The 16,372-nt window shown below is 45.2% G+C and overlaps 1 protein-coding gene across 5 annotated transcripts in view; it reads right to left on the reverse strand.

Annotated features, from left to right (window-relative positions):
• GOLM1 (golgi membrane protein 1) overlaps nucleotides 1-16,372 on the reverse strand; it is a 75,098-nt gene that overhangs the window by 15,691 nt on the left and 43,035 nt on the right. For all 5 annotated transcript variants that reach the window (XM_063649647.1, XM_063649648.1, XM_054502352.2 and 2 more), the window contains 2 exons: nucleotides 10,773-10,827; nucleotides 4,716-4,818 (listed from right to left, as the gene is read on the reverse strand). In XM_063649647.1, coding sequence (XP_063505717.1) covers nucleotides 4,716-4,818; nucleotides 10,773-10,827 — 158 coding nt within the window. The remainder of the gene's footprint in view (nucleotides 1-4,715; nucleotides 4,819-10,772; nucleotides 10,828-16,372) is intronic.

Consider the following 16,372-nt stretch of genomic DNA (forward strand, 5'->3'; position numbering starts at 1 on the left):
TAAGTGGGTAGTATCAAAACTTGAACTGGGGCCGGGCGCAGTGGCTCACGCCTGTAATCCCAGCACTTTGGGAGGCCGAGGCGGGTGGAGACCATCCTGGCTAACACGGTGAAACCCCATCTCTTCTAAAAACACAAAAAATTGGCTGGGCGTGGTGGTGGGCGCCTGTAGTCCCAGCTACTCGGGAGGCTGAGGCAGGAGAATGGCGTGAACCCGGGAAGCGGAGCTTGCAGTGAGCCGAGATCGCACCACTGCACTCCAGCCTGGGCAACAGAGTGAGACTCCGTCTCAAAAAAAAACAAAACAAAACTTGAACTGGAGGACACTCGGTTGAATTGCTGTTGCATTGCTTCAGCTTTCTGCCTGGATTTATTTTAAGAGTATTTTGACAAGTGCCAGAGCTATGAGGTAATTAAGAGAATTACCCACTTGTTTTGCAAATAAGAATACTAAGGGGTGACAAGGTTGTCTGGCATGGACCAGGGTCAGAGGGAGGTGGAAACTGAAGCCAGACTCCAGGGCTCCTTACTGTTGTGCCCTCTCCACCACACAGCTCACCTTTTCTGAGGTGCAGGCATTTCAGAGCCAAATGTGAGTGAGTACTACTTCAACCTCTGACTCTTGGAATATACCCTTCAGTTCAAAGCACCACTGGGTCGCAATGTACCACACACAGAGAAGGGAACCAGGTGCTATGGAAATAATGCAGTGCAGAGTTCCTGACCTTCAACAGCTGACAGATCAGGTGAAAATTTCATTTAAATACAATTCTCACAAACATACAAGCCACAGGTGGTAGATTAGTGCACAGGAGCTGAAACATAGCGAAGAAAAAGCTGTCTGTATACTGCAGAACTAAATGAGCAGGTCATTTGCTATCCCTGAACCTTTAAACCTGCAAAAGGGAAGTACTGATTGCACCTGCTCCCGGCCCTGCTAAAATCAAGTACAAAGAGCCTTTATCTCACAGCCTTGCAGATGAACTGCGGCTTTCCATGTTCCAACTTGAGAGCCAGGAACCGAACTACCTCCATCCTCAATTCTGAGACAAAGGTCATGCAGACTGTGACAGTGTTTCTTCCTGAGGACTCAGGTTGGCTTTTTCTTACATGTAAGTGGCAAATATTCCAGCACTAACTGGAGCTAAATTGGAGAGGAATACAGGACTTGGCCACTAGTGATTATTCTAACTGGTGCAACTGATGGCCAGAGTGCCACTGATGGAATGTGTTCAGTACAAGGATCTATCAGGGCAGGTGATCCCATCACCCGGGGCACCGACCATCACTGTATTACTTTATATTCCAGTATCAACATTGGAAACTGTCTCCTCATAGCAGGGAGATGAGATGGCGAGCGGTTCATCTCATGTGCTGACTCCAGGTGCTTCAGGGAGAAAGAACGCAAGGCTATTTTCGGATGGAGTGCACTGATTGCTTAGTGATGCCTGCCACAGGTGTAGGAGAGTAAAAAGTGGGATGTGTGCTGACTGATTCAAACGGAAAGAACACTACCTTGTACATCAGGAAAACCTGGCCTTTCCATCAGCTTTTGTGTTCTCGGCACTGCCTTCTATAGAAAGATTAGACCAGACAGGATGTTTTAAGAGAGGGCGCGCAGATATGTTTCAGAGGCCCATATAATTTGCACAAATGGCACACTTTAGGCAATTGTCCATTTATAAGTTTGCTAACAAAGTGTTCGTACTTTTTATCAGATTCTCTAAAAGATTCTCTAAAAGATTCTATAATCCAAAGAAAGTTAAGAATAACTAGCTCTCTTTTGCTTCCAACACTCCACGAACATGTTATCCCTGGGAAGCACTGCATATCTGGTACAGGGCCTTGGGCACAAGTAGTGAAATAGGCACAGTCAGCCAGAAAGAGCTTTCAATCTAGGTATCAACCTGCCAGGAGCAAAAGGAGTGCGTCCTACATGTGTCTCCAGCCCAGCTCAGAGGTGTCCACCCATCGCCTCCGCCCAAGCTCTCCTACATGGGGAGCAGAGATTCCTTCCCTGTCACTGGGCCCTGACTGATTTCCAGCTAGGTCAAAACCTTCTCGGCCAACACTTATCAAGTGAAGCCATTTATGGCTTTTTGTGTTTCAATCTATATGAGGGAAATATTTGCATTAAGGTTTCTTTAAGGATGAATAATAAGACCGAGGTACTTCATTTCTGTCTAAATGCAATTCTTTAATTATCAGCCTAACTCAAGGTTTCTCAACCTTAGCACTGTACATGTTTTAGGCCAGATAAAACATGACTGTGGGAAGCTCTCTTGTGGACTATAGGATGTTTAGCAGTGTCCCCGACCTCTACCCACTAGATGCCAGTAGCAGCCTCCTTGTAAGCCATGACAGACAAAAATGTCTCCAAACATTGCCAAAGGCATACTAGGGACAAGACTGCTCCCACGTGAGAACCACTGGCATAGCTGAATAAGATTCCACACACATGAGTGACAATCACATTTCCCTTCTATTGACTGGCTGCTCATGTCCTCTACAGAGACGTGTACTTGGGGCTTCGTGTTTTCAGTTGTATGTGGTTATAAAGTTAGTAGGAAGATATTACGGCAGGTGGACAATGTTTTGGAGGAACATGGAAATGCTGAAGAACGCAATGCATGTGAGGCAACTGATTCTCCCAGGTTGCTGGTGACCACACAGATGGCTCAAATCCTTTCAGAATGCAATTTGACAATTCACACCCAGCAACAAGCTAAACTACAGATGAGCCTTTTAGAAGGAAATAATCCAAAACAGTAATTTTTAAAAGACAATTAGGAGCTATATGGATGTTTTAAATATAATGCAAGTTAATATAATTTTTTAAATTTAAAAATTAAAAAATAAGAGGCTGGCCGGGCACAGTAGCTCACACCTGCAATCCCAGCACTTTGAGAGACGAAGACGAGTGGATCACTTGAGGTCAGGCGTTCGAGACCAGCCTGGCCAACATGGTGAAACCCCATCTCTACTAAAAATACAAAAATTAACCAGGTGTGGTGGCACGTGCCTGTAATCCCAGCTACTCGGGAGGCTAAGGCAGGAGAATCACTTGGACCAGGGAGGCAGAGGTTGCAGTGAGCTGAGATCGCACCACTGCACTCTAGCCTGGGAAACAAGAGCGGTGAAACTCCATCTCAAAAAAAAAAAAAAAAAAAAAAGAGGCTATAGCTAATGTGTTGTCATTATTTAGGAGACAAATTATGGCAATGGATATTTTTATCCTTAAAATTCCTTTTATCACTGCATGTCTACCTAATTTTACTTTTATAAATAAAATTTTTGTGGCCAGGTGCGGTGACTCACGTGTGTAATCTCAGCACTTTGGGAGGCTGAGGCAGGCAGATCATGAGGTCAGGAGTTTGAGACCAGCCTGACCAATGACAGGGTTTTAGCAGAAACCCCGGGCGTGGTGGCGGGCACCTGTAGTCCCAGCTACTCAGGAGGCTGAGGCTGAGGCTGAAGAACTGCTTGAACCCAGGAGGCAGAGGTTGCAGTGAGCCAAGATTGCACCACTGCACTCCAGTCTGGGTGACAGAGCGAGACTCTGTTTCAAAAAATAAAATAAAATAAAATAAAATGTTTGTGACTAAGAATATGGCCGGGCACAGTGGCTCACACCTGTAATCCCAGCACTTTGGGAGGCCAAGACAGGTGGATCACCTGAGGTCAGGCGCTCAAGAACAGCCTGGCTGACATGGTGAAACTCTATCTCGACTAAAAAAATACAAACATTAGCTGGGTGTGGTGGTGGGCACCTGTAGTCCCAGCTACTCAGGAGGCTGAGGCATGAGAACTGCTTGAACCTGGGAGGTGGAACCTGGGAGGTGGAGGTTGCAGTGAGCCGAGATCATGCCACTGCACTCCAGCATGGGGGACGGTGAGACTCCGTCTCAAAAAAAAAAAAGAAAAAGTATATACACACACACACACGTACATAATGCAAGTAAGTAAAAAAATGATTAAAATTTTTTGATGATGACTGCAATTAAGTAAACATTCATGTGAACTTGGGCATGGACTGGAGAGAGTTAAGTCAAAGGGAAAAGACAGTCATGAGGGCTGGGCCGTGGGTGGTTGGTTCTCTCTGAATCCCAAACTTCCCACACGTTAGCTATATTGTTTTTATGAGGAAAAAAAGTGGAAAAAATAAACACAACTTTATCCTCTGGCTTGCAAACTGGTTTTTACTATCTTCCCAAGGGGCTTAGCTCACTTTTTAATAGTTTAATATTGCTTGGTTTTGATTATCAAAGTATTCCATTCTCACTGTAAAAATTGGGAAAATCACTGAAAAGTCTAAAGAAAACAAAATGTCCACAATGTGATCGCCAGGCAATAAACTATTACTATATCAATATTTTGCCAAAATGTCTTTTAGTCAACGAATTTGATTTAGCTCACGCGTGAGCACCTATGAAACACATTTTTAAAGCTTTATGTTGTTGACTTAACCAGTACACCTGTGCCTTACAGAGTTTTAAGTTACATTTTAAGGCATGCTGAGAAATTCATTTCCTGCTGAGAGCTGGCCTCCTTGTGCATTTGTGTAGGACATGAATCCTAGAGGGGCCCGTGCCTTTCTCAGAGTCCTGCATGGAGCAGAAGGTGCATGCTCTATCAGAGGTTACGTCTCAGCTTAACCCCCCACCTCCCAGGTGGCGTGCACCCTGCACTGTGGCACACGCTCTGAGGTGCACTTACAGGTCATAGGAAAACTTCCTCTCCAGGTTGGTCTGGTTCTTCTGAAACTGGAGGACATCCTGCTGCAGCCTGCCGTAATTCCTCTGCAGGGTCTTTAACTGGTCTACACCAAGGGGGACAAGAAATTGCACAGGTCACCGGCACAGCTGTCATGCCATTCAGCCAAAATATGACAGAGGCAGACTCACACATCAGACCATAAAGGGCAAGGACAGATTGGGACAAAGGAGGGGAGAGAGAAAAAGCTGAAAACACAGCCCCTCCCCAGAGTCACTACACCCCAGCTGTGGAGAGTGCTCTGGAAGAGCAGCAAGCCGAAAGAACCTGCGTCTTGATCCTTTCCCAAATGTCTCTCTTAAATCTCCTTTTTGGCCGCTAGCCTTTAATGTATATTGGAAGCTTCTGTGTGCCTGTCTCTTTTGTAGACATCATAAGCCCCGAGCTGTCCCCAAAGGTCACACACACCACCCTGCCCTCATCCCTGGCCGACTCATCCTTCCATCTGTAAAACACTGATTTTTGATGTTTGGTCAGATAAGCAGCCACTCCTGCTGGACACCCTGCCCTCGGCCACCAGGCTACGTGCCAGCATCCTCCCTCGTCATTTATTCACAGCCAAGCCACTCTCCAAGGCCCTGTGCCCATTTAATCACCCAACACTCTCATCAGGGAAAGAGCGGCTTTCTTTAAGGAAATTAATCAGCCCCATCCCTGCTGCCCTGATGACTTGGCTCATAAAAGAGCCCCAGTGGACAAAGGGCCAAGCTGGGGCAGAGGGGAAGGCAGCCACTAGGGGGATACCAGAGTGGGCAGCAGCAGCAGCAGCCAGGCCCAGACACAGCCAGGACAGACAGGCCAGGACAGATGCCGGCATCTCCAAGGTGGGCCCTCACAACACTAGACCTACCATAGTCTTAGGTGGAAAATAAAGTGAAATAAAATGGAAGCATTCCATGAATTATGATACACACAACACGGACTCATCCCAAAAGCACGCACGTGACACCCTCAAGAGACAAAGCTGTGGCAAAGAGAACAGCTGGGTGGGTGCTGGGCCTAGACAGAGAGGGGACTGGTGACTTCGCAGGGCATGGGTGAGGGGTCCTGGAGCGGCGGGCAGCTGCCATGTTGACTGCAGTGGTGATCCGCAAGACTATTTGTCAGGACTTATCCAACTGTACCCACGAGGGGTAAATGTTCTTGTATATAAACGATACTTTAATATGCCTAACTGAACACACCCCACAATCCAACTAGGCAGGAGATAACGGAATACAACTCAGCAGTCAAAGAAATGAATGACTTGTATCACAATGACATGGACGAATCACAAATAACTATGCTGAGTGAGAAAAGGCAGGCAAAAAATGACACAGATGGTCTGATTCCATCTGTATGCATGCACCCAATTATTATTATTTTTTAATCATACTTTAAATTCTAGGGTACATGTGCACAACGTGCAGGTTTGTTACATATGTATACATGTGCCATGTTGGTGTGCTGCACCCGTTAACTCATCATTTACAATAGGTAATTTCTCTTAATGCCATCCCTCCCCCCTCCCCCCACCCCACGACAGGCCCCAGATGTTCCTTGCCCTGTGCCCAAGTGTTCTCATTGTTCAATTTCCACCTATGAGTGAGAACATGCGGTGTCTGGTTTTCTGTCCTTGTGACAGTTTGCTCAGAATGATGGTTTCCAGCTTCATCTATGTCCCTACAAAGGACATAAACTCGTCCATTTTTATGGCTGCATAGTATTCCATGGTGTATATGTGCCACATTTTCTTAATCCAGTCTATCATTGATGGACATTTGGGTTGATTCCATGTCTTTGTTATTGTGAATAGTGCCACAATAAACATACGTGTGCATGTGTCTTTACAATAGCATGATTTAAAATCCTTTGGGTATATATACCCAGTAATGGGATGGCTGGGTCAAATGGTATTTCTAGTTCTAGATCCTTGAGGAATCACCATACTGTCTTCCACAATGGTTGAACTAGTTTACAGTCCCACTAACAGTGTAAAAGTGTTCCTATTTCTCCACATCCTCTCCAGCACCTGTTGTTTCCTGACTTTTTAATGATCGTCATTCTAAACTGCTGTGAGATGGTATCTCATTGTGGTTTTGATTTGCATTTCTCTGATGACCAGTGATGATGAGCATTTTTTCATGCATCTGTTGGCTGCATAAATGTCTTCTTTTGAGATGCGCTTGTTCATATCCTTCGCCCACTTTTTGATGGGGTTTTTTTCTTCTAAATTTTGTTTAAGTTCTTTGTAGATTCTGGATATTAGCCATTTGTCAGATAGGTAGATTCAAAAATTTTCTCCCATTCTGTAGCTTGCCTGTTCACTCTGATGGTAGTTTCTTTTGCTGTGCAGAAGCTCTTTAGTTTAATTAGATCCCATTTGCCTATTTTGGCTTCTGTTGCCATTGCTTTTGGTGTTTTAGACATGAAGTCCTTGCCCATGCCTATGTCCTGAGTGGTATTGCCTAAGTTTTCTTCTAGGGTTCTTATGGTTTTAGGTCTAACAGTTAAGTCTTTAATCCATCTTGAATTAATTTTTGTATAAGGTGTAAGGAAGGGATCCAGTTTCAGCTTTCTACATATGGACAGCCAGTTTTCCCAGCACCATTTATTAAGTAGGGAATCCTTTTCCCATTGCTTGTTTTTGTCAGGTTTGTCAAAGATCAGATGGTTGTAGATGTGTGGTATTATTTCTCTGGGCTCTGTTCTGTTCCATTGGTCTATATCCCTGTTTTGGTACCAGTACCATGCTGTTTTGGTTACTGTAGCCTTGTAGTATAGTTTGAGGTCAGGTAGCGTAATGCCTCCAGCTTTGTTCTTTTTGCTTAGGATTGTCTTGGCAATGTGGGCTCTTTTTTCGTGCCATATGAACTTTAAAGTAGTTTTTTCCAATTCTGTGAAGAAAGTCATTGGTAGCTCGATGGGGATGGCACTGAATCTACAAATTACCTTGGGCAGTATGGCCATTTTCACAATATAGATTCTTCCTATCCATAAGCACGGAATGTTCTTCCATTTGTTTGTGTCCTTTTATTTCATTGAGCAGTGGTTTGTAGTTCTCCTTGAAGAGGTCCTTCAAGTCCCTTGTAAGTTGGATTCCTAGGTATTTTATTCTCTTTGAAGCAATTGTGAATGGGAGTTCACTCATGATTTGGCTGTTTGTCTGTTATTGGTGTATAGGAATGCTTGTGATTTTTGCACATTTATTTTGTATTCTGAGACTGTGCTGAAGTTGCTTATCAGCTTAAGGAGATTTTGAGCTGAGACAATGGGGTTTTCTAAACATACAATCATGTCATCTGCAAACAGGGACAATTTGACTTTCTCTTTTCCTAATTGAATACCCTTTATTTCTTTCTCCTGCCTGACTGCCCTGGCCAGAACTTCCAACACTATGTTGAATAGGAGTGGTGAGAGAGGGCATCCCTGTCTTGTGCCAGTTTTCAAAGGGAATGCTTCCAGTTTTTGCCCATTCAATATGATAATGGCTGTGGGTTTGTCATAAATAGCTCTTATTATTTTGAGATACGTCCCATCAATACCTAGTTTATTGAGAGTCTTTAGCATGAAGGGCTGTTGAATTTTGTCAAAGGCCTTTTCTGCATCTATTGAGATAATCATGTGGTTTTTATCTTGGTTCTGTTAATATGATGGATTATGTTTACTGATTTGCATATGTTGAACTAGCCTTGCATCCCAGGGATGAAACCAACTTGATTGTGTTGGATAAGCTTTTTGATGTGCTGCTGGATTTGGTTTACCAGTATTTTATTGAGGATTTTTGCATCGATGTTCATCAGGGATATGGGTCTAAAATTTTCTTTTGTTGTTGTGTCTCTGCCAGGCTTTGGTATTAGGATGATGCTGGCCTCACAAAATGAGTTAGGGAGGATTCCCTCTTTTTCTATTGATTAGAATAGTTTCAGAAGGAATAGTACCAGCTCCTCTTTGTACCTCTGGTAGAATTCAGCTGTGAATCTGTCTGGTTCTGGACTTTTTTTGGTTGGTAGGCTATTAATTATTGCCTCAATTTCAGAGCCTGTTATTGGTCTATTCAGAGATTCAACTTCTTCCTGGTAGTCTTGGGAGGGTGTTTGTGTCCAGGAATTTATCCCATGTCTTCTAGATTTTCTAGTTTATTTGCGTAGAGGTGTTTATAGTATTCTCTGATGGTAGTTTGTATTTCTGTGGGATCGGTGGTGATATCCCCTTTATTATTTTTTATTGCATGTATTTGATTCTTCTTTTTTTCTTTATTAGTCTTGCTAGTGGTCTATCGATTTTGTTGATCTTTTCAAAAAACCAGCTCCTGGATTCATTGATTTTTTTGAAGGGTTTTTTGTGTCTCTATCTCCTTCAGTTCTGCTCTGATCTTAGTTATTTCTTGCCTTCTGCTAGCTTTTGAATGTGTTTGCTCTTGCTTCTCTAGTTCTTTTAATTGTGATGCTAGGGTGTCAATTTTAGATCTTTCCTGCTTTCTCTTGTGGACATTTAGTGCTATAAATTTCCCTCTACGCACTGCCTTAAACGTGTCCCAGAGATTCTGGTATGTTGTGTCTTTGTTCTCCTTGATTTCAAATAACATCTTTATTTCTGTCTTCCTTTAGTTATGTTCCCAGTAGTCATTCAGGAGCAGGTTGTTCAGTTTCCATGTAGTTGTGCGGTTTTGAGTGAGTTTCTTAATCCTGAGTTCTAATTTGATTGCACTGTGGTCTGAGACAGTTTGTTATAATTTCTGCTCTTTTACGTTTGCTGAGGAGTGCTTTATTTCCAACTATGTGGTCAATTTTGGAATAAGTGCGATGTGGTGCTGAGAAGAATGTATATTCTGTTGATTCAGGGTGGAGAGTTCTATAGATGTATATTAGGTCTGTTTGGTGCAGAGCTGAGTTCAAGTCCTGGATATCCTTGTTAACTTTCTATCTCGTTGATCTGTCTATTGTTGACAGTGGGTTGTTAAAGTCTCCCATTATTATTGTGTGGGAGACTAAGTCTCTTTGTAGGTCTCTAAGGACTTGCTTTATGAATCTGGGGCATGCACCCAATTATTAAAAATGCGAACTAGTCTACATGGCAGACCAGAGGCTGCCTGAGGGAAGTGGATCACCACGGCGCACAAGCAAGCTTTTGGGGGTGATATGTTCCCCGTGTTGACTCTGGTGGAGTTACTTGACATGTATGCTCTATCAAAACCGCTGTCAAACTGAACCTTTATGTGAGACCCCCCCCACTCCCACCCCCGCAGCCAGGCAGCCTCTTCAACTTTGTGTAACCCTACGTTTTCCACAAACACATTTCACAAAGTGACCCCTTTTCACATAAGACTTTTTAATATTCTTAGAACCTGACTTAGAACTAGAATTCGAAACCAGCACTGACCAAAAGAATTATAATGCAAGTCATATAGGGAATTTTTAACTTCCCAGTAACCACATTTTTAGAGTAAAAATTATTCAGCCCAACAGATGATTTAGCCCAGCAGCACGGACCCTGCTGACCCTCCTGTCACAGCGGAAGGAAGAGCCCCCGACAAAGGACAGCACCTCACTTCCTGCTCTGTGGCTGCTTCAGAAGGACTCGAAGACCGATCCCCAGCTGCCAAGTTGAGTCAGAGCGGCAAAGAGGGGGAATTATATTGGGCTGGACAGTTTTTCTAAGTTTCATGCAGACAATCTAAATTCAGCATGACCAAATTAACAGGTCACATGTATACCATATATATATATAACAGAGCATGTACCTATCATAAGTACTATCTCTTAACACATTCATGAGTGACACTCTTAACTCTTCTGTACCTAACAGCTTGCAATGTATTTGGCAATATTTTTTTTTTACAAGGAAAAGCCTCTTAAGGAGATAGACTTAGGCAACAAGAATAAAGATTGCTCAATGACTCATGACACTATCCGCCATGAGATTATAATGGAGACCCACCTGGGCCTAGAGAAGAATGAGAGAAAGGGAGTTTCCTCCTAAAAGGCCAGTGCCTGGCATGGAGGAGCGAGTGGAACTTACCTTGAAGCACTCGGATGAGCCTCTCACCTGTGGTGATGTTATTCACCAAAACCGCCTGCAAGGAAGATAAACTCGCATGAAACACCCAAACCAACACCTCAGCCTGACAGCCAGATGCAATGCAAACCAAGGATGGCGCCTGTCCCCAACCCAGCGCTGCTGTCAGGGAAGGAGCTCACGCTCAGCGCTCGGGCTGGACCCTCCCATGTCTGCTGCTGAAAAGGAACAGGCCGACCTAGAGATCCGCTCCCCACCACCGCCTCTGTCCGACCTAGAGATCCGCTCACCACCACCACCTCTGGACCCGAGCAAAAGCCAAAGGGTCCAGACCCCACTCCAGCCCAGGAAACGCTGCTCCTCCAGGAAAGGGCCAGCCAGGCCCTCCTTCCTCCTGCCCGACACAGCAGAGGCTCTGGGCACCCAGAGGGCTAATCAGCAGCCTCACACGGCACCACACCACACAGCACTCCACACCAAACCACACCACTCCACACCAAACCACACCACACACACCACTCCACACTACACCATGTCATATGACTCCACACCACACCACCGGACCACACCACACACCACACTACACCATGCCACAACTCCACACCATCACACCACACACACCACACACCACACCAAACCACACACCACTCCACACCATACTTCACACCAAACCACACCACACACACCATTCCATACCAAACCACATCACACCACACCACTCCATACCACACACATCACATACCACACCACACACTGCTCCGCACAACACCACACCACTCCACACCAAACCACACCACTCCACACGACACACCATGGCACGCCACACCACACACCGCCACACCACACACCATACCACTTCACACCAAACCACACACACACACCACTCCACACACACCACACCACACATCACACACACCACTCCACCACACATCACTCCACAAAACACACCATGCCACACCACTCCACACACAGCACACCACTCCACACACACCACACACCACTCCACATGCCACAGCACACTACACATCACCACACCACACACTACCACACCACATACCACTCCACACCAAAACATACCACACCACGCCACACCACTCCACACACCAGTCCACACCAAACCACACACCACACTGTGCCATACCACACACCACTCCACCACACATCACTCCACACCCCAAACACACCATACACCACTTCACACACACCACGCCACACCCCACTCCACACCAAACCACACCATGACACACCAAACCACACCACACACATCACACCACACCACACACACACGCCATATGACTCCACACCACACCAGACCACACCACATACCACTCCACACCACACCCCACTCCACACCAAAACACACCACGCCACACACACACCATGCCACACACGCACCACACCAAACCACACCATACTACACACCACACCACTCCACACCACACACTTCACACCAAACCATACAACACCACATCACACACACCACTCCACACCAAACCACATCACACCACACCACTCCACACCACACACTGCTCCACACAACACATCACACCACTCCACACCAAACCACACCACACCATGCCACACCACTCCACACAACACACACCACGGCACATACCACATACCACACTCCACACCAAACCACACCACACCATATATCACACCATACCACACACCATACACCACTTCACACCAAACCACACACACTACTCCACACACACATATCACACACACACCATTCCACACACACACATCACACACCACACCACACATCACTCCACAAAACACCACACACCACACCATGCCACACCACTCCACACACGGCACACACCATTCCACACCACACCACACACTACCACACACTCCACACCAAAACACACCACACCATGCCACACATCATTCCACACCAAACCACACACCGCGCCACACCACTCCACACCCCATACACCACTCCACACCCCATACACCACTCCACACCCCATACACCACTCCACACCACACACACAACTCCACACCACACACACACCACTCCACACCACACACACACCACTCCACACCACACACACACCACTCCACACCAAACCACACACCATACCACACTACACACTCCATACCACACTACACACTCCATACCACACACACCACATACCACACCACATACCACACATCACAGACCGCTCCACTCCACACACACCACACACCACTCCACACACACCACACACTACTCCACACACCACACCAAACCATACACATCACATACCGCTCCACACAACACCATACACCACACATCACACACCAAACCAAACCACACCACACCACTCTACACCACACCAGCTCACACAGCACAACTCTGCACCACTCCACTCCACTCCACACCAGCCCAGGTCTCCCTCCCTCAGAGCTCAAACTCCAAATTCCAGGCTGACTAAAAAAGAAAAGGGAATGCAGTGGCCACTCCACCAACAAGACCTCTCGATGCACTTTAACTTCTGGCCTCCTTCTCCTGTCCAGAGTCTAAGCTTAGGAACTGGAGGGTTTCACACACAGTCTCACCATGCTGGAAAAGTCAACAGTAGAGGAGGACAGAATCCAGAAAACAACAACAAAGTGAAAAGTAGGAAGAATGAGTGTCAAGCTCAATGTAACAATTGGCCAATATGCCCTGACAAGTCACTTTATGCCAGGAGCTCTTCTAAGCACTCCACATCTACTCGCTCATTTATTCTTTTTTTTTTTTGAGACAGAGTTTTGCTCTGTTGCCCAGGCTGGTGTGCAATGGCATGATCTCCGGCTCACTGCAACCTCCACCTCCCGGGTTCAAGCAATTCTCCTGCCTCAGCCTCCCAAGTGGCTGGAAGTAGAGATGGGGTTTCACCATGTTGTCCAGGCTGGTCTCAAACTTCTGATCTCAAGTGATTCAGCCGCCCTGGCCTCCCAAAGTGCTGGGATTACAGGCGTGAGCCACTGCGCCCGGCCTCATTTATTCTTCTTGACAGTTATGTCAGGCAGTAGTATATTATCCCATTTTAGGAAAAGGGAAATGGAGGCACAGGCTGCTTAAATGGCTCACGGTCACCCGCCTACTAAGAGCAAAGCTAAACTCCAGCTCCAGCAAATGTGCTCCAGAGAGCAAGTTCTTCACAGCTACTTGCCAAATTGCTACAAACCCAAGCAGGACACCAACATAGTAGGCTGTACCTAATGCTAAAAACAAAAGCCTAAAAAAAGCAGGGAACAGAATATTAAATATCAGAGTGCACTGCACAGGTAAATGCCATCTTATAGACAAACACATACAGCATGTACGTGTGCTGGGCCACAATGCAAACATATCTTACTGTGTCACCATCTACAAAGTTTGCAAATAATCCATTACTTGACATGCTGCCCATCACGTGGAGACACATTTGTGTCCCATTCCTGCTTAGTAGTGGACGATGGCAAGCACAGTGCCTCCTCCTCCTCTGGGAACTTTCTACGCAACCATCCTGTTTTCTCAGGCCTGGACAGAAACAAGGCTAAGGCAAACAACAGCCTTTTGGAGTAAGGTGTTTATGAACACAGGGATGCATGCCCACAAATGAAATCGCATCAAACAAATCCGGTATTTGGGAGCTCTGAGGATATGGAACATTTCCTGGGGCAACAGGAGAGAAGTTATGGTGATAATACCCGTAAAAGTCATCCCTCAGGGAAAGATAATCCGAAGGGGTGTGTATAGGTATGCTATACATCAGGGATTTTGCGGGGAGAGAGACTAGGAAATTAAAGGAGGATCCACACAGTAGGAATCAGATTTACGCAGCACCTGCTACTCTTGGAAAAAGCTCACTCTGCGTGAAAAGCGAAAAGATTACCATATGATCCCACAACCCCACTTGTGGGTATGAACCCAGAAGCATTTAAAGCAGGATCCCCAAGAGATATCTGCACTCTCATGTTCGCTGCAACATCACTCACAATTACCAAGAGGCGAATGCAACCCAAGGGGTCACAGATGAATGAATGGATAAGCAAAATGTGGCATACACATCCAATGAAATATTATGCCACTTTTACAAAGAAGGAAATACGGACACATACTACAACATGGATGAATGCAGACAACATTACGCTAAGTGAAAACATAAGCCAGTCACAGAAGGACAAATGCTGTAGGATTCCATTCATATGAAGTACCTAAAGTCATCAAAATCACAGAAATGAAATAGAAAGGTGGCTGTCCAGGGATAGGAGAGGGGGGAGGGAAATTGGTGTTTAGTGAGCATCGAGGCCCAGGGTTGCAGAATTAATTTCTAGAGATCTGTTGCACAACAATGTGAATATCCTTCACATCACTGATCTGTACACTGAAATTTCCACCTTGCATCGGTATGAAAACCATGTTTCCTCTGGAAATCAGAGTGAAAACCAAACAGTAAAAAAGACAAAAACAAACAAAAAACACTTAAATAATTATACAGTGTTTACCCCCCGAGTTGATCTCCTGGGTAAATAATATCTTTCACATCTCCTGGGTAAATAATTTCTATGAAAATTATGGCAATTTGATGCATCCTTTTCCATCCATTCCCCTTAGCTCCCCTCCGACCCAAATCACATTAGTGCTTGCAACTATCTGAGGGTTCAGATACTGCTGCAATTTGAAATATCTGAAGATACTTCTGTCTCCATGTGACTTTATTCTTCCAAAAAATGTATTTTTGTTATCTTCCCCTATCTACTTACTTATGCATGGAAAAATACAGCCTCCACTTAGGAAAATAAAAAAAGGATCATAAAATGCCATCAAGATTTTTATATACAATTTTATATTTATAGAAATTTTGTTGAATCATTTTCAGGGAAACTATGAAAATGCTTCTTAGCTTCTTTCAGGGTTCAACATATTATAAAGAAGAAAAAACCCTGAGTTCAACAAAATGATTTTTATTTATTTTTTATTTAAAAAAAATTTTTTTTTTTTTTTTTTTTTTTGAGATGAAGTCTCGCTCTGTCGCCCAGGCTGGAATGCAGTGTCGTGATCTTGGCTCAAAGCAACCTCCACCTCCTGGGTTCAAGCAATTCCCCTGCCTCAGCCTCCTGAGTAGCTGGGACTACAGGCGCCCGCCACCACGCCTGGCTAATATTTTGTATTTTAGTAGACATGGGGTTTCACCATGTTGGCCAGGATGGTCTCGATCTCCTGACCTCATGATCTGCTCACCTTGGCCTCTCAAAGTGCTGGGATTACAGGCATAAGCCACTGCACCCAGCCAAAAAAAATGTTTTAAGAGACAATCTCACTCTGTTGCCCAGGCTGCGGTGCAGTGGCACTATCATAGCTCACTGCAGCCCCCAGCTCCTGTCCTCAAGTGATCCTCCTGCCTCAGCCTCCTGCAGCACTGGGATTACAGGACTGAGCCAAGGTGCCGGGCCATAATTCAACAAAATTGTTCTTAAATGAATTATATATTCTACTCTAAACAGCCAGGTTGTTTTTCACATTTTGGTGCAGAGGGACTTTAGGGGTAGCTGTATTTCCTGGTGTTCATAAGCTGTCCCCTAAAAACACAGTCATAGACAAGGAGGCAATAAGCGCCACCAGAAATTAACTGGAAACTAAA

Source organism: Pongo pygmaeus, chromosome 13 (assembly GCF_028885625.2).
Source record: "Pongo pygmaeus isolate AG05252 chromosome 13, NHGRI_mPonPyg2-v2.0_pri, whole genome shotgun sequence".
NCBI classification, from domain to species: domain Eukaryota; kingdom Metazoa; phylum Chordata; class Mammalia; order Primates; family Hominidae; genus Pongo; species Pongo pygmaeus.